The 22,378-nt window shown below is 43.6% G+C and overlaps 1 protein-coding gene across 2 annotated transcripts in view; it reads left to right on the forward strand.

Annotated features, from left to right (window-relative positions):
* The first annotated feature begins 207 nt into the window (after window positions 1–207).
* The window catches only part of PRSS23 (serine protease 23), a 37,236-nt gene continuing 15,065 nt past the window's right edge, over window positions 208–22,378 (forward strand). The window contains exon 1 of one of the 2 annotated variants that reach the window (XM_060771137.2): window positions 208–295. In XM_060771137.2, coding sequence (XP_060627120.2) covers window positions 261–295 — 35 coding nt within the window. In that variant the 5' untranslated portion in view covers window positions 208–260. Of the gene's footprint in view, window positions 296–16,366; window positions 16,827–22,378 lie in introns of those variants that run through there. The other variant, XM_060771138.2, reaches the window with a different exon arrangement.

Consider the following 22,378-nt stretch of genomic DNA (forward strand, 5'->3'; position numbering starts at 1 on the left):
ATTATCTGAGAACCGATGGTGACATGTTTTATTTCCCAGTGAATAAACATTTCGGTCAAAGGCATGCTTCCCACATTTTAATATGGGAAAGCAAGAGACGACAGTGGGTGATGCTGGCCATGGGCTTTTCATGACGTGCACATTTCAGGAATTTCAGGAATTTAGGTCACGAAGAACAACAGTGTGTCTTGTGGTCCCATAAAGATTAACAGATTTTATTTCTGGGATTTACCTCGGTGGACTAGCTCCTACTTAGACACATGAAGCCGACGTCTATGAAAACTTGTGTCACAAGGTACGTAGAAGTCTTTGAGATGCTGCTGGATTTGTTCTTTTCCTGCTATATCCCTCAGGAATGTGTCACTTTAATTCAGGATTTTATTTATTTGTCATATCAGGAGTGAAATAAGGGTACAGTTGTATTGTATTTAAAAACAAACAAACAAACAAACAAACAAAAAACTTGGATTTATATTAAATGTCCTTTGATTAGAAGCTGGCCACTTGGTGTTGCTAAAAGAAGGTCCTCCATTGTGCATGTGCCTGGACACAGACTGCATTGTAATAAGCAGTCTGTGGTTTGCTCTTCTCCACACTCGCATGTCGTGGACTCCACTTTGTAGCCCCATTTCTTAAGGTTGGCTCTGCTTCTCATGATGCCAGAACACAGTTTGGTCAGTGCCTCCCAAATCGCCCAATTTTCTGTGTATCCAGGAGAGAGTCTCTCATTTGGTATCAGCCATGGATTGAGGTTCTGGGGTTTAACCTGCCACTTTTGGACTCTTGCTTGCTGAGGTGTTCCAACAAGTTTCTCTGTAGATGTTAGAAAACTATTTCTTGATTTAAGTCATTGATATGCTGGCTGATATTCGAACAGGGGATACGATGGAGATGTCACTGTCTTGGTCATTTCACTGTTGGTTGCTACTTCCCAGTGGATGTCAGGTGGTGCAATACCAGTTAAACAGTGTAATTCGGGATTACTCTACTCAGTAGAATTAATGCAGTTTGATACCCCTTTAGCTGCCATGGCTCAATGACATGGAATCATGGGAATTGTAATTTTACAAGGTCTTTAGCCTAAAGAGTACTGGTGCCTCACCAAACTACACATCCCAGGATTCCATAGCTTTCAAAAAACAAAATTAAAATAAGCCTGGGACTATGTATTGTTGACGGCTTTCATGGCTGGAATCACTAGGTTCTTGTGGGTTTTTTCGGGTTATAGGGCCATGTTCTAGAGGCCATGTTCTAGAGGCATTTCTCCTGACGTTTCGCCTGCATCTATGGCAAGCATCCTCAGAGGTAGTGAGGTCTGTTGGAATTAGGACAATGGGTTTATATATCTGTGGAATGGCTGGGGTGGGGCAAAGAGCTCTTCTCTGCTGGAGCTAGGTGTGAATGTTTCAACTGACCACCTTCATTAGCATTTGAAGGCCTGGCTGAGCCTGGGAAAATCTTTTGTTGAGAGGTGTTAAGATGTGCCTGGTTGTTTCCTCTCTGCTGTTTTGCTGTTGTAATTTTAGAGTTTTTTAAATACTGGTAGCCAGATTTTGTTCATTTTCATAGTCTATTCCTTTCTGTTAAAATTGTCCACATGGCCCTAGAGCCCGAAAAAGCCCACAAGAACCAAGCCTGGGACTTTCTGCAGAAAACCTGCATTGCAAATGCTGAGTGCCCAGGGCCTCCATCCAGTACTGGCCTGGCCTGTTGGAAGAGTATCTCCCATGACATAAATGAGGCATTTGAATTCCCTATGCTCTTAGAACAAACAGCCATGCCCATGTGGCTGTGGTAACACCTTGTAAGTCTACATGTAAGTCTACATGTCAATATACAATACCTATCAGCAGGAAGGCTAGTTGGTACTCGTTGACGCCTTGTGAGATCTTGTTGCTTCTTTTACTGGCGTTGTTTCCTTGCAATGTAAATAGTGTTCATATCAGTCTCCTTAAGGCTGTTATCAGATGTAGCCAGTCAATAAAAGATCTGGAATGGTGTGATTTTGCATTGCCAGATGCAGACTGATGATATCATCCACTGAGACCTGTCAAAGTCCTCTGGAGATCTCAGCGGATGATGTAATCATTCTGTGGTTAGAGTCTATGGAGTTTGCCTGAGAATTCTAAATGTCCCTTCCCTGTACTGCACATTCCAGTATTTCATAGAAAGGAATCAAGGCAGTTGAACTGGAACCATCATGCTATTATCAAGTGTTGACACTTGAAGCTCAGGTGTCGGTGGTGGATGAGAGGGCCTTCATACAGTTAAAACTGGTGCACCAGCTGTGACCGTACCTCAAAAAGCCTGGCTTGGCCATGGTGGTCCACACCTTAGTGACATCTAGAATTGACTACTGCAATGCACCCTACATGGGGCTGCCTTTGAAGACAGCTTGGAGACTGCAGTTAGTGCAAAGGTCAGCAGTCAGATTACTAACAGGGGCTAGTTATAGGGAGCATTCTATGTCCCTATTAAAGCAGCTCTTTAGTTTCTGGGCGCAAGTTTCTAGGCGCAATTTGAAGTGCAGGTTATCACCTATGAAACCCTATACGCTTTGGATCCAACCTATCTTCAAGAACGCATCTCCTTTTATGAATGAGCTTTAAGATCTGCAGGGAAGGCCCTCCTCTCGGTCCCACCTCCATCTCAAGCACAGTTAGTGGGGACAAGAAGGAGGGCCTTCTTGGTGGTGGTCCGCAACTTTGGAATGCCCACCACAGAGACATTAGGTTAGCCCTCACTCTCAAAGTTTTTTGGCCAAACCTGAAAACTTGGCTCTTTGAACAGGTCTTTGACCATGATTAGAATCTTATGTCAACTCGAGGATCCAGTGAGTCATTTCACCTTGGCACTTTATGGGATTGATACCTGAACACAGCCTATTTTATATCTGCAGTCATTGCGGCATTTTACTGAATGTTTAACTTACATTGTCATTGTTTTTTATGCTTATGTATTTGTTGTATTTTATGTATGTTGCACTTTTGAGTGCTTTTGTGAGCCACCCCAAGTCCCTTCAGGGAGATGGTGGCGGGATATAAATAAAGAATTATTATTATTATTATTATTATTATTATTGACACAAAAGCACAGTATGTCACAGCAAATGAGATCTATATGCTGGATTTCGTATCACAAAATCACAAGTCGAACACTTCCCAAGCGTCTAGGACTGTCTGATGTATTTTGGAATGATGCTCGCAGATCCAAGTAAGGTGGCCTTTTGCAGTTGACTTATTATTATTATTATTATTATTATTATTATTATTATTATGTATGGAAAAGGCCTCAGAGCTGTTCAGCAATGCCTACAGAGGTGATGCGGGTCTCCTTTGAACATCTTCAAAAGGAAGCTGGACAGCTACCTGCTAAGGATCATTGAGCTTGAAATCCTGCACTGAGCAAGGACTTGGACTCAATGGCCCACAGGTTACCTTTCTATTCTATGATTGTGGAAATAACTTTCAGTGCCTCCCACTTCTAACCCATTTAGGGGGAAAATGAAATAATATGTCAAGGATTGAGTTCTTAAGAAGCTATTTCTGAAAACAAACTGATAGCTTTCTTGGAAAATGATCTATGTTTATTATTATTATTTTTAGACAGAATAAGAAGCTTGTTATTCTTATGTATTTTTCTCAGTGTTATAATCTGTTTTAAAAATAGCACATAGAACCAGAACAGATAAAGCTATTATTTCAAATCCTTGGAGTTTGGAGAATTTCCCCCCCAAGAGGGTATAACATAATTCCACCAGCTTTTAACTAAATATTAAACATCTTTAATGCATTTTGATTTCTCACTTAAATTGTATTACCTTGAATACTAATGAGAGTCCTAAGTTGGAAGTAATGGATTTGTGTGTGTGTGTTAGGAGTGATTTGAGAATCTGCAAATTTCTTCTGGTGTGAGATAATTGGCTGTCTGCAAGGACGTTGCCAAGTCCTTGAAGTGACTGGACTGACCTTGAAGGAGCTGGGGGTGGTGACGGCCGACAGGGAGCTCTGGCGTGGGCTGGTCCATGAGGTCACGAAGAGTTGGAGACGACTGAACGAATGAACAACAATAAGGACGTTGCCCAGGGAATGCCCAGATGTTTTGATGTCTTACCATCCTTGTGGGAGGCTTCTCTCATGTCCCTACATGGGAGCTGGAGCTGACAGAGGGAGCTCAACCCACTCTCCCTAGATTCGAACCGCTGACCTGTTGGTCCTCAGTCCTGCCAGCACAAGGATTGAACCTATTGTGCCACTGGGGGCAATAGGTTAATGAAATGTGTTGTTGTTGTTCATTCGTTCAGTCGTTTCCGACTCTTCATGATCTCATGGACCAGCCCACGCCAGAGCTCCCTGTCGGCCGTCACCATCCCCAGCTCCTTCAAGGTCAATCCAGTCACTTCAAGGATCCCATCCATCCATCTTGCCTTTGGTCAGCCCCTCTTCCTTTTTTAATTTTTAATGGAATGTACATGAGTGTTAACTTGCCAGATTCCTATTAATTAAATTGAGTTATTCCAGTTAGGACTAATGGATAGATGTATCCCATGGCATTTAAATAAGCACAAGAGTTTTACTTTATTTGATTATTATAGATTTTTCTGCCATCCATATTGTCAAGGCCTGTCCTGACTTTGGGTAGAATGGAACACCTTTGAGTGTCATTCTGAAAAGAGAGGAAAGTTAATGATTTCAGAATTAATGTATTGTCGAAGGCTTTCATGGCCGGAATCACTGGGTTGTTGTAGGTTTTTCGGGCTATATGGCCATGTTCTAGAACATGGCCATATAGCCCGAAAAACCTACAACAACCCAATTTCAGAATTACATTTTTACATTTAAGGAGAAGCACTTGAGGAATGTCCTGCCTTGAGTGGACAACTCATTTGGTTAGCCCTGGGTTTCCTTGACTTTGACTTGGGACAGCATTATCTGCCCTGCTTCAGGTAGGAAAGAACCCCGGGGTTGTTATTGTTTGGTATATTGGCATCATGAGTTCTGAGTGATTCAACAGAATGGCAGGCTATGAACTGCTAAATCAGTAAGTGATGATAGAGTTCACACAAGTTTTCAAAGACTAATAAGGAATTGTTAAAATCCATGGCATCCAGTGTTGACAGTTAGAAATCAGCTATTTAATAAGTTTTGTTCTATCTAAATATCAAATGAAATCTAAGCCTGGCCATGTCTTTTTCTGCAAAGTTAACATATTGCCCAAATAATAAAGTCTGAAATGTTAACATAGAATCAGAGAATCATAGAGTTGGATCTTGTGAGCCATCCAGTCCAACCCCCTGCCAAGAAGCAGGAACATCGCATTCAAAGCATCCCCGACAGATGGCCATCCAGCCTCTGTTTAAAAGTCTCCAAAGGAGGACCCTCCACTGTGCTGTCACACGATGGGCCTGTGCACATGACTGTAGACAGGACATAAATTTTGTGTGCCCAATGGGACACCAGGGCTGCCTCAGATTAAAGGCCCTTAGATTCCCCCAAACAGAGTCTTTAGAATGCCTAAAGTAAATCCAACAAAGTTCTTTATTGATGAAAACAAACAAGTACTTTCAAGCTTTCTTAACAGTCTATTGGTTCTTGCAATCTTGTTCACTGGGAACAGGCACTATCTTCTTAACTGTAACTAACTAATGGGGAAATCCTTAACTTCTAATCTGGGCAGTCTGTACTTGCTTCTGTTGGCGTGGAGCCCCTGCACCCGGTACCAACTGCGTCTGGCTTCCGCGAGCGACCCTTGCCAAGCAGAGCTTTGTAGACTTCCAGAGAAAAAGAAGGAGTTCAGGTTGCTGTGATGGCCGGCTGAAGTCCCTCAGCCAAGCTGTGGGGCCTTTTCTCCCCGGCCAAGCTGTAGGCTGAATATCTCCCCAGCCAAGCCGTAGAAGACGAAGCTTTCTACAGGAGCTACTTTGTTTTATGTCCTGTGCGAAAGACTCAAAAAGGCTCCTATTCCCTCCAAAACTCAAAGGGGGTGGGACCAGGGAACCTTATAATTGACAGGTGGCTGTGCCCTATGATAGCAAACTATAACAGGAAGCCACCCTGCTGCAAAATCCCAAGCCTGGGATTGCAAACAAACATTTAATGCAAAGCAAACAGAATTGGAGCTCCTGGTACAGCTGTACCAGCACATCCACTACACTCTGGAGCAGAGAGTTCCGCATGTTGTATGATTGCAGATTCAGGGACATGACTTGATTAAGGGTCCTTTAAGACAGGCCCTATATCCCAGGATCTGATCCCAGGTTTTCTGTTTATTATCCAGATTATCTGACACTGTGGACTAAAGTTTAATGCAGAAAATCTGGGATTAGATCCTGGGATATAGGGCCTATCTGGAAGGGCCCTAATTCCATCCACTTGTAATGCAGTCTTCTTCTTCTTTTATTGACTTCTATCTACTTTTCTAATGATATATCCAAATTGCTGCACTCTCAGTTTAGCCATCATATTATTTGGGAAAAGTTGAGCTGTGATTATACTTTTTTATCAGTTCACTATATCCGTAGAATTTTTCTCAAGCACTACGTGTCAAATCACTTGATTTTCTTCTTATCGGCTTTCTTCATCGTCCAGCTTTCACAACTATACATAGAGATAGGGAATGCACTGCCATGAATCATCCTTACTTTAGAATTCAATGGCATGTCTTTACAGTTCAGGATCTTGTCTAGTTCCTTCATAGCTGCCCTTCCAAGCCCTAGTTGTCTGATTCCTGACTACAATCTCTATTCTGATTAATTTTCACTCTTTGTGATAAAAAAACTATTTTGAAATAATCAGCTGGGTCTACACCACCATATAATCCAGTTTCAGAATCTGGATTAAATGATTTGAACTGGATTATAATTGAGTCTACACTGCCATATAATCCAGTTCAAAGTGGATAATCTGGATTCAGAAACTGGATTATATGGCAGTGTAGATGAAACCAAAGGCACATGTTGTGAGACACTGATGACTTTAGGCTGGGTTTGGAGATGCTCTTTCTGAAGATCAAACAGGGCATCTTGTTGATACTTAAATTGAGTCTGCAATGAATTTACACTTGGTGTAACTCCAGAGGAATATAGTAAACCCAATTTGTCAACCTCCTTCAGAACAGATTAGATGACTATTGATACTTGAAGTATTTGCAAGATTTTGCTAATGTGCCTAGCCAGGTTCTCTCCAGTTAACAAAGAGCGTGTGCCAACTCCACTTGCCTGTTTATATTTACCTTTCAGTGCTTTCCAAAGAATCCATTTAGGTTCCTTTCCATTTAGGTTTCAAGATTGGCTTAGATATTTGGTGCCCCCTTCTCCCCTGCCCTCGGCTTGATTCTGCCAGCTGCCAAATACATTTGGAAATGGAGATCTCAGGCAGGTATGACTGCCATGTGGTTGTGTATGTTGGTAGCCAGCATTGTTCCAAAGTTTTAAAAAGAAACACTTGGGTGAACTCAAATAAACCCTCTGAAGTTTTACGGCTGTACTGAGGTTTATGGGAATTACCAGCTGATTGTTTTATGGTGCAATGCATGATGTTGTTCAGATGTTGGGCTTTATTGGATCCAAACATCCATCAATGCATCTGTAACAAGAGGAGAGGACAGAGCCAGGGCTTGGAAGAAATTATATTTTTTTTCTGTTATAGCTCCCACAATCCTGCAGCCAGTATGGTCATCTTATGATGATCTTGTCCTTACTCTTATGTCCCCAAAAGGACAGGACCTGGCCTTTCTCTGGGGCAGTGTGCAAATGACTCTTCTCTGAAATGATAGGCAAAACTGAAAAGGTAGCAACCAAAATCATTCCCTGTTGAACTACTGATCAAATTTGCCAGCCTACTAATTGACAGACTTACTTGCCCAGAAACCAAAGTGTTAAGAACTTAAGTGCTGCTACGAGGAGGGAATGGATGGAGAGAGCCAAGAGTAATATCTAAGTAAAGGCCAAACATTACACAGCAATGCAAATGAGTGTAATTGCAACCCAGTGACTTTTACTGGGTTAAAAAAGAAAAACTAGAACAGATTAGATAACTATGGATATGGAGTCGTTTTCTGCCTCCTTCATCACATTAGAATCCAGAACCTGAGAGACTGTGCTTAGCAGTTGCAGAGTGTGAATCTATATTGTGTAAATGTATGCATTAATGCTAGCTCAGGGTTGCACTGTTGCAGAACAAACTGTGCAACAAGCCATCACACTTATTTGTTACACAGTGGTTATGCTGCACATGAAAATAGAGTGCCACTATTGTTTTAATCTCCAAGAACTGTATATTTATGTCACCCAGAGTATTCCATTGAAGTCATCCAACAAGACTGAATGGTTTAACTACTTTCTGTTGTAAATCAGCCTGAGGTTCCTGAGGCTCATGGGCTCACTGATGATTTACAGAGGATTGTGGGATTACCTGTAGGATTTCCTGGGGCTTGAAGTGATGAAAATTCAAGTCAGGGAAATGATGCTTCTTTCTGTGACAAATCTGACTCGAAAAGTACAGGACTTCAAGGTCAGTCAAAGGAGCCAGAAACAGCAACATTAGATAAGGGTGAAGAGCCAAGTGATAACAGCTGGCATTGTCTTAGCAGAATCGCAGTTGCACCGGCTTTCCAAGACTTCAGCTTTAAGTATTTTTGCAAGTGTGCTCAGGAGCACCATGCTTTCTTGCAGATACTTCTTAATTGTGAGTAAGTCATTAGAAAAGGTATTAAATTTGGCTTCCAGGTGCGAATAGCCCTCATTCAATTCTTCTCCTTGTAAATCAAGCTGGGGATATTGCTGTAAGAAATTCTTGGGTGTGAAGGGGTTAAAGTGTCCCTTCCCCGAGAGTGAGGTTGGGGGCTTTTCTGGCATTGGGTTCTGGCCCCAATGTTGTTTTACTGTTACATCAGAACTTTCGAACTTGGCTTGTGCCAACTCCTCCGCCAAGCTTCTCCTACTTCCTGAATCCACAACATGACTCTCCCTCAGTAGTAGTAGCCCCTTGGTGTCAATCGGCCAGTCCTTCAGTTCATCAGCAGGCACTATAACATTGCCCACCCTCATGCTCCCTGAATCCACCCCATCAACTAAGTGATACAGAAGACTCCCAGGGGAAAAAAAACACCTGAAGCTATGGAGATCAACAAACGTCTTCATTTATAAATCAGAGCAGAAAATAGGCATAGATTACGTGGGAAAGTTGGGGGGGGGGGGGGTCATGGGAAATGTAATGCTTTCATGGGTAGCTATTAAATAGCAAGTTGTTTACCTAAGGATTAGTTCATTATTTATTTATTTACTTTGCTTATATACCGCTGTTCTCAGCCCGAGGGCGACTCACAGTGGTGTACAACATAGAAAGGACAGGTTCAAATTCAAGACACAATCTAAAATATCAATCTAGCAATAACCAAAAACATCATCATCAAAAACAACAACAGTATCAGTAATACAAAAAGCCAGGCAAGTTCAGGCAACGTAGTGTTAAAATGAGAAGCTAGACCTGAGTTCTCTGGTTCTTGTTTCAAGTCAAACCTTGGTTTTTGATTCTAGTATTCTGGAAGTTTCTATGTTCCTGTTTTTGGGGTTCCTGTTCCAAGTTTTACTAAATATACCTTTTGCTTGTGGACTTTTGCTTGTGGACAAGCTGTTCTTGTGACTTTGGGCTATTCCTGGACTGTGTTACCTTTGAAGGAGATATTTGGATTCCTGTTGGATTATCAATTATTGCTAAAACTTTTACTTTATTCCTGATTTTCCCCCTATACTTTTTATGTGTTTCTATAATAAACTGTTTGCTTATATTCTGGACTCTTGTGTGGGGCTATGGTCATAGGTGTTCCCAGACCTGGAGTGTAACCATTTCCATTTTTAGTGATTTAATTGCTTTTAAATGTTTACATGATGTTAATTTTTACCTGTGTGTTTGAACTATTTCAGGAACATGGGAGTCACAAACTAGGGCAAATGGTGGGATGGGAAGGATAAGAGGTTGTAGGATGATGATGATGATGATGATGAGCAGCAGTAGCATAAGACCCATGTGTATCCATTTATTTTCCTTTGTGCTTATGACTCACAGTGGCATGCAATGCAAGAAAACTCAGAATGTGGGAAGACGCCCTTAGATTCTTGGCTCATGACAACAGTTAAAATACGATCTTTTGAAAGACTCTTTGGTTTTGCAATTAGACTGCCATCTGTCTTGTGGAGCAAAAATGGGAGCCCCCGAAGCCTTGAAATCTGAAATTAGTTTCTACTCACAGGATGAAGACTCCTGTGTCATTCAATATGCTTCCATGTTTCTTTATTGGTCACAAAGAAAGCACCTATTCCCTTGTCCCTGTATACAGACACTTATTTCTGAGTTAATATGTCAACACTCCGATTGAAGGACTGCTTCCAGTCAAAGAAGCCTAATTTTTCATTTTAATATATGGCATTAAAGCCTTTCCCTGTTCACTCAACTGCCAGGAAATGTGGCTGTTAAGGGTCATATACTTTTTAGAATCCTGTGATTTAGGCAATATGAATACAGTAGTGTACCCCATGCTGGTTAGTTCCAGATTTAGGAGTCCACTAGATCCATGGGCTCTGCGTAAGTGAAGCCGTCATGCAACTTAATCTATTAATTTACATTATAAGCTCCATTTTGGATACATTTTTGGATGATGACTCTCAGAACACCCAGCTTGAAGGGAGGTAGGACACATTTGTATCCAATTTGCAGCCAATTCAATTGGGATTTCGATAAATATCTCCTTCCAACTGCTAATTGCTAGGCTTGTGCAGGGATTAGTTGGTTCCCTTCGGCCAATCTAGCTGGTTTGGCTTGGCCAGACGGCCATAACGTTAAGGGCCCAGCCATCATGTTTTTTGTCTGTTACGGGACCACATGGCAGCCAATCATGGCTACTCCTCCCCTATTTGGCATCATGTGGCACACAAAGAGGCTGTCACTAGTTGCTTGCACGGGTTTTCCCTGTGAGTGTTGCCTGTTGGGCCAATCAGAATAGAAGAATGCCATGACGTGTCTTACACAAACTGTGTCTGCTTCCTTAACCCCGTTGCCAAAATCCAGGTTCCCTTGAAAGGAAGAAATGAAAGGGTCCCAGGAATGGGGAGTCTTGTAAGTTCCCCATTGCCACCAATTAGCCAGAGCTTTCCGGATCTTCAGGCTGTCTAGCCAAAAATAGATGTTTCTATTAGCCAATTTTTGTGAGGGTCCTGAAAACGGATCTGGACACCTAACAAAATTTGGATACCAAAAATGGATCGACTTCCAGCCGAATTGCAGAAGCCCACTAATTGACGTGTTGGACTGCAATTCATCCAACCTAACCTTGTATCATAACCCTAAACCCAGTTTGCCATCCCAGACTGGAACAGAGTCATTGACTCTATTGTAGAATGGTAATTTGGGACTTCTGGGAATCTGACTGATTCAAATTGGAACCAACAATTCAACTATAATGCCCCATTGAATTCAGTGGAATTTTGTGCTTGGGAAACACATCTAGGACTATGAATCAGAATCTAGCTTGTCAGGCCCATAGCCAGGATTTCGATTCGGGGGGGGGGGGGGGGGGGCTGAGTTTGTTTCGGGGGGGGGGGGGTGAGTCTGAGTGAAAGACGTTCTACCCTAGCAGAGTTTTTGTATCGTTACCCCAATACTCCCATGCATATGGGATATATTGAGTATGGTGATCAGATCATGATATGAATAAACATAACAGTTTAAATAATGCACCAGTAAGGCCTTTTCGCGAACCACCATGAGAATTTGGGGGGGGGGGGGGGGCTGAAGCCCCTCAAGCCCCCCCCTCCCACCCTTGGCTACATGCCTGTAGCTTGTCTGAAACTTGGCTGACTACTCAGTGGGGCAAATTTTAATGGGTTGGAACCATTTTAACAAGGCTGAAGTTCAAAGTCCTGTTTGTTGCGTTCTGAAGTTACTTTGGAGAGCTACAACAGAGGACCAAAAGTAAACTATTAAAGGAGGTCAGTGAGACATAACTGCCTGATAGTTGAAGCAAGACTTGGGGAAAACTAGAGTTTGAATCCTTGCTTGGATGTGCAAACACACTGAGTAAGCTTGGGCAAGTCACACCCTCTCAGCCTCATTGAGCAAAGTTGAATCAATCTTACCAAGAAGATTCTAGGAGTGTGGTTTCATAAGTCAAAGCTGACTTGAAGGCTCACAAAAATAACACTCTTAAAGATCCTTTGGGGCCAGGATGGAAGGAAGGAAGAGGATCAAAACCTATGGGGACAGGGACACTCTTGAAACTGCAAATGCAATCTGCTGCTCATTGAACCAGAGTAAAAGCTACTGCTTTCAGTGGGACAAGCAAAAAGTGGGTGCTAGAAACAATATCATACGAAAGCTGACTGGCACAACCTGGGGATCACAACCAGACACAGTGAAGACATCTGCCCTTGCGCTATGCTATTCTGCTGCTGAGTATGCATGCCCAGTGTGGAACACATCTCACCACACTAAAACAGTGGATGTGGCTCTTAATGGGACATGCCACATTATCACAGGGTGTCTGCACCCTACACCACTATAGAAATTACACTGTCTAGCCGGTATTGCACCACCTGACATCCGCCGGGAAGTAGCAGCCAATAGTAAAAGGACCAAGGCAGTGACATCTCCAGCTCATTCCTTGTTTGGGTATCAGCCAGCACATCAACGACTTAAATCAAGACATAGTTTTCTAAGATCTACAGAGACACTCGCTGGAACACCCCAGCAAGCAAGAGTCCAAAAGTGGCAGGCTCAAACCCAGAACCTCAATCAATGACTGATACCAAATGAGAGACTCCCTCCTGGGCACACAGAAAACTGGGCAACTTGGAAGGCGCTGAACAGACTGCGCTCTGGCACCACGAGATGCAAAGCCAACCTTAAGAAATGGGGCTACAAAGTGGAATCTACGACATGCGAATGTGGAGAAGAGCAAACTACAGACCACCTGATGCAATGCAACCTGAGCCCTGCTACATACACAATGGAGGACCTTCTTGCAGCAACACCAGAGGCACTCCAAGTGGCCAGATACTGGTCAAAGGACATTTAATCAACTACCAAGCTTGCAAATTCTGTATTTTGTCTGTTTGTTTGTTTTTGTTAAAAATGTAATACAAAAGTCTGATTGCTGATGATACGATAAATAAAATAAATAAAGTGGGACACATTCCCTTGTAGGCACAACCTCGGTGCCATCATCCTCCTCCAATGTGGGTTGAATGTAGGCAAGGAACCAAGACATTCCAATGGCCTTTCTTCATCCATTCCTCCTCTCTCTCTTTCCCTCTTTCTGAACCGCCCCCACCCAGTCTTGGTGCTGAAGGGCACTTTCCCCTCCAGTGCTGCAATGTCTCGCTTCTGCTTCCAACTCTATTTCTTGTTCTCCTGGTCCATAAGCAACCTAGAAGGATCCCCAGTCCACATAAAGTTTTTTCCCCCTTGGGGTGAGGAAGCTTGTCCTCCCTCCTCTTTCAGAGAAAAAAAAGAAAGACAAACCCTTGTGCCTTTCTTTAGGGAAAGGGCTAGGAAAGGAATCAGCAAGAAAGGGTGAGTTGCTGTGAGTTTTCTGGGCTGTATGTTCCAGATGCATTCTCTCCTATTGGAAACTAGGCAAGTGAGGTTTATATGTGGAAGGTCCAGGTTGGGAGAAAGAACTCTTGTCTGCTCGAGGCAAGTGTGAATGTTGCAATTGGCCACCTTAATTATCATTGGAAGGTCTTGCAGCTTCAAATCCTGGCTTTATTGGGAGGTAATTGGCTGTCCCTGATTGTTTCATGTAAGGATTTTCCCTTTTTTCAGAGTGTTGTTCTTTATTTACTGTCATGAAAGTTTTTTTAAATACCAGTAGCCAGATTTTGTTCATTTTCATGGTTTTCTCCTTTCTGGATACTTGTATTAATCTGGCTACCGGTGTCAAAAAACTTTTAAATCAGGACAATAAATAAATCATAGAGTCATAGAATCAAAGAGTTGGAAGAGACCACATGTGCCATCCAGTCCAACCGATGAACAACACTCTAAAGGACAACACTCTGAAAACATGGGAATTCCAGACATGAAACAATCAGGACCAACTTATTTTTATTTATGGTATCAGATGCGAACCGAGGGTACAGTTGTATTTACAAAAACACAAAGTTTTAAAAAACTTGGCATTGTTCTAAATGTCCTTTGACCAGTATCTGGCCACTTGGAGTGCCTCTGGTGTTGCTATAAGAACATTCTCCATTGCGCATGTGGCAGGGCTCAGGCTGCATTGGAATAGGTGGTCTGTGGTTTGCTCTTCTCCACACTCGCATGTTGTGGACTCCACTTTGTGGCCCCATTTCTTAAGGTTGGATCTGCATTTCATGGTGCCGGAGTACAGCCTGTTCAGCGCCTTCCAAGTCGCCCAGTCTTCTGTGTGCTCGGGGGGGGGGGGGGGGAAGTCTCGCATTCGGTATCAGCCATGAGCTGAGGTTCCGGGTTTTAGCCTGCCACTTGTGGGCTCAGACCACACCTGGAATACTGTGTCCAATTCCGGGCTCCATAATTTAAAGTTGACAAGCTGGAATGTTTCCAGAGGAAGGCGGCTAAAATGATCAAGGGTCTGGATAACAAGCCCTATGAGGAGTGGCTTAAATTGCTGGTCATGTTTAACCTTCAGAAGAGAAGGCTGAGAGGAGACATGGGGGCCATGTATAAATATGTGAGAGGAAGTCATGGGGATGAGGGAGCAAGCTTGTTTTCTGCTGCCCAGGAGACTAGGACGCATTGGAACAATGGCTTCAAACTACAAGAGAGGAGATTCCACCTGAACATTAGGAAGAACTTCCTGACTTGTGAGAGCTGTTCAGCAGTGGAACTCTCTGCCCCGGAGTGTGGTGGAGGGTCCTTCTTTGAAGGCTTTTAAGCAGAGGCTGGATGGCCATCTGTTGGGGGTGCTTTGAATGCAATTTTCCTGCTTCTTGGCTGGGGGTTGGACTGGATGGCCCATGAGGTCTCTTCCAACTCTAGGATTTTATGATTCTATGAACAATGGCTTCAAACTCCAGGAAAGGAGATTCCACCTGAACATTAGGAAGAACTTCCTGACTGTGAGAGCTGTTCAGCAGTGGAACTCTGTACCCTGGAGTGTGGTGGAGGCTCCATCTTTGGAGGCTTTTAAGCAGAGGCGGGATGGCCATCTATCATGGGTGCTTTAAATGAGATTTTCCTGCTTCTTTGCAGAGTGGGGTTGGACTTGATGGCCCACAAGAACGCTTACATCTCAATGATTCTATGATTCTACCAGAAGCAAGCAGAAGGGTCAGCTAACACCTCCCAACAAAGGATTCCTAGGGTTTGAAGCTGCAAGACTTTCCAGTGCTAATTGAGGTGATCCATTGTAACCAGGGCCCTAGCCAGAAAAAAAATTCAGGGAGAGTTGAAAATTTGGGGGGGGGGGTGTGAAAATTTGGGGGAGGGTTGAAACCTGCCTCCTAGTTCATGCTGAAGCAAAGAGCACAGCAGGGGGCAGAGCAGCCTTCAATAGCCTGCAGCTCTGCCCCTGTCGACCACCTCCACCAAGTCTGGCCTCCTTAATGAGAGCATTCAACACCCCCCCCCCAACTTGGTTGCTTCCTACATCGGCTATTGCTGAAAGTAATGACAGTGTGAATAAATTGTCAATATTTGCTTGAGATAGTGCTTGCAGTTCTGGAGGGACTCTGATTTTTTTTGCGTCTCATAGACTTAGCATGGGGATTTGGTTAACCAGTTAAAATTCATGAGTAAACCAGTTTTTTTTTAACCTGAAAAATTTCGGGGGGGGGGGGGGGTTGAACCCCTAAACACCCCCCCCCCCCCCGCTACAGGCCTGATTGCAACATTCACGCTTGCCTTCAACAGACAAGAGTTCTTCCTCCCACCCTGGACTTTCCACAGACATATAAACCTCCCTTGCTTAGTTTCTAACAGACCTCACAACCTCTGAGGATGCCTGCCATTGATGTAGGCGAAACGTCAGGAGAGAATGCTTCTGGAACGTAGCCAGACAGTCCGGAAAACTCACAGCAACCCAGTGATTCCGGCCAGGAAAGCCTTCAAAAACACAAAGAAAGGATGACTTTGCATGGAGGCTTTTCATCTTGCTGTAAACTCCTCACTCAAAACACAGAGAGGGGATGCAATTTGGAGAGCTTTGTATGTGCTGTCGTGTGCTGCTCTAATAAGAGGAGGCAGCCACTGTTTGAGCAAGGAGGGACAGCGGGTCGTGTACACGAGGGGAAATTCCATGTGAGTGTGTGTGGGGGGAAGGGGGGGGGGAGAGGGAAGGAGGAGCAAGGGACCAGCAGAAAGGAGAAAGGGCTGGCATGACTCCCCCTTGCTTGGCGCCTGCGCTCCAGTCCCTAGAAGTTTGCCTTTGCTTCTCATTCCCTCCCTCATCTCCCCTCTCAGAGAAAACAAGGGGGGGGGGGGGCAAAGTTGGGAGGAGAATGGGGAAGGGAAAGGAAAGGGGGTGTGACACCTGGGAGGAGATCAGGCCCTCCTCCCTCCTCTCACACCCCCCTCCCGGCATTGAAGTTTTCCCAGCAAGACCACATCTCTGCGCCTTGGAGAAAAGGGGGAAAGCTGTAAGCCCCTCTCAAGCTGCTTGAAGTCAAGGGATTCTGTATTGTTTTTGCATTGAATTGTGTGGAGAGGAAGAAGAAGGCAGGGCTGAGTGGAGCCGACAAGCCTCAGCAGCTCAGAAGAGCTGGAAGTTATGGGACTTCAGCCTTTACCTGCCTGAAAAGTTGTCTTCCCAGGAAAGTCTGAAACTTTTTCATTGCCAGTGATGAGGGAGAGGTGAGTTCAAAAAGAGATGTCCAAGTTGTCAGGATTCTGTGCTTGTCTTCACATTAGAAAGCTTCTCTCTGGATACAAGGCTATTTGGGGATGCATGGGCAAACTTGGGCCCTCCAGGTGTTTTGGACTTCAACTCCCACCATTCCTAACAGCCTCAGGCCCTTTCCTTTTCCCCCTCAGCCGCTTAAGCGGCTGAGGGGGAAAAGGAAGGGGCCTGAGGCTGTTAGGAATGCTGGGAGTTGAAGTCCAAAACACCTGGAGGGCCCAAGTTTGCCTATTCCTGAGCTAGAAGAAGCCCCTTTTCTTGTAGGCATATTGATCAGAAGGTTTGTCCTATTTGACCATGGATGAACTTCCTATAAATTGATGCTCTCCTTCAGAGGTATCTTTTGATGTATCTTTTCTTCCCCCCCTTCAAACCCCACAACTTCACTTTCCCAGACTATTTGTATACCATCAGGGAGACGAACTTGTTTTATGAGGTATGGATTTAACAAAGGTCAACTGGAGACGTTGGACTTCAAACTCTCCAGGTTTAGAATGCATACTAACCTGCCTGATGTTGGAAGTTTTGGAAACGTGTCTCTTGCTCTTTTCTTGCCCATCTGAACCTGGGGGTCGGAACCCCTGGGGGGTTTCAGAGGGGGCACCAAAGACCATCTGAAAACCCATATTTTTCTCAACCTTGGGGTCGGGACCCCTGTGGGGGGGGGGGGTTCAGAGGGGGCACTAAAGACCATCTGAAAACCCATATTTTTCTCAACCTGGGGGTCAGGACCCCTGTGGGGGGGGGTTTCAGAGGGGGCACCAAAGGCCATCTGAAAACCCATATTTTTCTCAACCTGGGGGTCGGGACCCCTGTGGGGGGGGGGGGGGTTCAGAGGGGGCACCAAAGACCATCTGAAAACACATATTTTTGATGGTCTTAGGAACCCCTTTGACAGAGAAGGCTGAAGATCTTTCTGCCTGCCCTTCTCTTCTCTTCTGCAAATCTTCCCACCAAAAGCCCTCCTCCTGCTCTCTGGATGTAAGCAAATTAACCCTTCTCTTCTTTTTTGGAAACAGCAAACTTTCCCACCAAATGCCCTCCTGCTCTCTGGATGTAAGCGAACTAACACTCCAAAACTCAAGGTCAATGCTCACCAAACCCCTCCAGTATTTTCTGTTAGTCACGGGAGTTCTGTGTGCCAAGATTGGTTCAACTCCATTGTTTGTGGAGTTCAGAATGCTCTTTGATTGTAGGTGAACTATGAATCCCAGCAACTACAACTCCCAAAATGTCAAAATCTATTTTCACCAAGCTCCACCAGTGTTCACATTTGGGCATATTGAGTATTTGTGCCAAGTTTCAGTGTCAATGTAGAGGTTGTCTGGTTTGCCTACTCTGGAACCTGCAGCATATAATTGTTCTTCTTTAGGGGTCCCTTTCAAATCTTTGATACTATATCTGCCATATACATGTGTGTGTATTTGTGTGTGTGAATCATATATATCTATATCTATGGATGGATGGCCCTTTGTCAGGAGGGCTTTGATTGTAGGTGAACTATAAATCCCAGCAACTACAACTCCCAAATGTCAAAATCTATTTTCCCCAAGCTCCACCAGTGTTCACATTTGGGCATATTGAGCATTCGTGCCAAGTTTGGTCCAGGTCCATCATTGTTTGAGTCCACAGTGCTCTCTGGATGTAGGTGAACTACAACTCCCAAACTCAAGGTCAATGTCCACCAAACCCTTCCAGTATTTTCTGATGGTCATGGGAGTTCTGTGTGCCAAGTTTGGTTCAATTCAACCATTGGTGGAGTTTAGAATGCTCTTTGATTGTAGGTGAACTATAAATCCCAGTAACTACAACTCTCAAATGAGAAAATGAATCCCCCCAAATCCCACCAGTATTCAAATTGGGGTGACACGGGTATTTGTGCCAAATTTGGTCCAGTAAATGAAAATACATTTTGCATATCAGATATTTACATGATGACTCATAACCATAGCAAAATTACAGTTATGAAGTAGCAATGAAAATAATTTTATGGTTGGGGGTCACAACATGAGGAACTGTATTAAGGGGTTGTGGCATTTGGAAGGTTGAGAAACACTCTTCTGAGATATCTTTTGCTGCATCTTTTCTCCCTGCCTTCAAACCCCACAACTTCACTTTCCCAGACTATTTCTTTAACAGCCATCAGGGAGACGAACTTGTTCTAGTCAATGGGAGAGACTGGACAACAAGCTCTCCAGTTTTAGAATGTACATTAACCTGCCTGATGTCGGGAGTTTTGGAAACGTGTCTCTTTCTTGCTCTTTCCTTGTCCATCTGAACTTTTCATTGCCTGTGTAAGTGTGTGAAACACAGACCCAAGACAGCTGCTCTAGCAATTCCTCCAAGCAGCTGCTCTCCAGGTGTGTTGAATTACAGCTCCCATCATCCCCACTTGCTATGCACTTAAGGAATCTGAGGCAGTAGCATCTCTTTGTGAGAGTTTCCGTAAGTGTTGCACCCTCTTTCCTCCTTGGTTTTCTCTAGTTCCTTTATATTCTCCAAGGACCACTTCATCTACTTAAATTCCTTTATTACTGCTTTGGCAAAGTAGACACTTCAAAGCATTTTCTCAAGGATTAGGAAAGCGCCACCTTTCATCTTTTTGAGTTTTTAGCGGAATTTCAGAAGGTGTCTAGGGAATCCCCTATGTGGAAATCGCTTCTCTCCCCATGTGTGAAATTGTTCACATGTCTTTTCTGAATGCATTTGCAATATGTTAGCTTGTCAGACATCAGTAAATGTCTGTTTGGCTTCGTGGAATGTAAAACTCAAGTCTTGCAACATTTCCCATATGGTGTACACATCTGCTTGCAGACTATATCGCTGTACTGGGAAAACTGTGTCATTTGTGAAGCAATGCTGTCTTCTTTTTTAACCCCCCCCCCCCCCCATTTCATTTAGACTAGGCATTTCAAAATCCTCTAAATTCAGAAAGGGAGGATCCCAAGACCATTCAAAGAAGCTAGACAGATGTTTCGGTGACATGTTTAACACACTGTCATAATTTAGGAGCTGAGATGTAAGCAGAAATGTTCCTGAACTCATTGTTATGAGGCTAGCCCAACCTTTTAAATCCCTAAAACAGTGGCTCCCAACCTTTTTTATTTTTTTGACCAGGGTCCGCTTTGACCAGGGACCCCTCTCCAACATTATTAGTACCAAGAAGGGTTACGAATCAGTTTTTGGTCAGCTTTAGATTCGGTTTGGTTATTTGGGGTGCTGATTCAGAAAATTGCACTGGATAGATCACATCAGCTCTAGTTTCTTATACAGAACATATGCCATCCAGTAGTTGCAATCTGCTCACCCACAGAAAATCATATTCTAGAGCTGATGTGGTAGTAGTAATATTTCGTGGGTACTCAGTCTCTCACCTCCCGACATCCTCGTTGCCTTGGCACTGCAAGAGGGTTTTACGAGACCAGTTACTCTTGTTGCCACGTGGTTTTGAGGCAACAGTGTAGTAATGGTGAAGAAGCAGATTATGTTTTCATTATTGTGGACCACTGGTTGTCCACAGACCACAGGTTGGGAACCACTGCCCTAAACAGACCTCTTTTACATGACTGTTGTAGAACAAAGGTTTGCTGTAGCAAGCAGGATTTAAAGAGTAGGAATGAAACAGAGAAGAGAGACATAGTTTTTGCCAATTTTCCATCTTTAGTTCAATGCCAACTTAAATATTCAGCAGCAATCTCTGGTTCTGGGCTTGTTGTTGTTTGCTTTCCATTCTTATGGTGACCCTATTATGGGCTGAGAGACAGTGACTCATCTTAAGTCACCCGGTGAGTTTCCATGGCGAAATGGGTAAACAAACTTTGGTTACCAGAGCTGTAGACTAACACTCAAACACTTACACCATTCACACTAACTTTGACACTTTCCAGTATGCAAATACTAAGTATTATTAGAGGAGTCACTGAATTTGGTTGCACTGCCACTTTCACCACAGGTAACAACAGGAACAGGTTGTGGACCCTGTTGAGCACATGCTTTGCATGCAGAAAGTGTCAGGTTCGATCTCAGTATCTCCTGAGAAGACTAGGAAGAACTTCTGATAGGAGGAGGAGGAAAAACTGTCCAATATCCTAGAGAGATGCCAACCAGAATAGAAAACATTCACCCCAATGGACAAATAGACTCAATTTAAGGCACTTTATAATGTGGAGTCTATAGGTAGCATAGATAGTTATAGAGCAGTCGCTCTAGTAGAAGTTTGGTTACATATGCCAAGAATGAGACACATGGTGAGGTATTGTGGCCAGTTGTGTCACTCTGAGATTACTCTACTACTTGAATGTCTGGGGCAAGTGTCTTTGTTTCACAGTTAGTGTTTTCCCAACAGTATTTGTAGATTGTTATTAAGGACACTTCTGGTCTTTCTGGTCTACGGTGATCCTCCACCCACATTTTCTCATAGAAGTTGTACTTTGATATTTTAACAGATAAAAAGTAGTGCCTGTTGGTTTTCATACCAATTGATGGTGAATGCCCTCTGAATTTTAGTTCAACTTTAAAGGAACTATCCAAGGTGATGATCTTATTTGAGAAGGTATAGGGTTCAGCACCTTGGATAATTTCCTTAAATGGCTGACATAGTGGGTGTCACCTCCTGCTCGAGTACATTGGTGAAGAGCTCCTCCTCTGAGTTAGTCTTGCACCTAGGTTCAGAAACACACAAACTTGTGAGGAATGTTATGATGTTAACCCTGACCCCTAGGACCATATATCTTGCTTGATGCTTTTCCATTCATGGGAGAACAGCGGAAAAGAGGGCTCTTCCACTTGTCACTTTTTTGGCATCTACTAATGCCAATACTAGCCAAACTCCAAGAGTGCCATGAAGAGTCCTGCATTGGGAAACATAGAAACCATGTCTTTTGCAAACTGGAGTATGATGGGAAGATCCATCTTTTCACAAGACTGAGATATAGAAGAACAAGAACTGGGGAACCTTGTGGTTCCTCTCTCTCTCTGCATCATGATCATACCTGAAACAGCTGTTGATGCTTTGTTCTTACCTGATTTGTTAATCAATGATCAGGACTCAATGCATTTTACAAAAATTAAACAGACATAATGGTTCATTAAAAAGTTAAAATATAGGTTGGCATATACAGTTTTCTGTATATGTATGTGCCTTTAAGTCACCCGTTGACTTGAAGACACATACATACACACAGAAAATGTGAAAATCCCCCAGTTTCCACTTTCTGGGAAGCAACCACTGTGATTATCAGGAATCTGTTCCCCAGTCTCCATTAATTGGGAAGCAGCCACTGTGAGAGACAATAATCTGTTCCCCTATTGTTGAAGGAGTTCATGGCCAGAATCACTGGGTTGTTGTAGGTTTTTTGGGGCTATATGGCCATGTTCTAGAGGCATTCTCTCCTGACATTTCGTCTGCATCTATGGCAAGCATCCTCACTACCTCTGAGGATGCTTGCCATAGATGCAGGCAAAACGTCAGGAGAGAATGCCTCTAGAATATGGCCATATAGCCCAA

This window comes from Anolis sagrei, chromosome 3 (assembly GCF_037176765.1).
Source record: "Anolis sagrei isolate rAnoSag1 chromosome 3, rAnoSag1.mat, whole genome shotgun sequence".
NCBI classification, from domain to species: Eukaryota; Metazoa; Chordata; class Lepidosauria; order Squamata; family Dactyloidae; genus Anolis; species Anolis sagrei.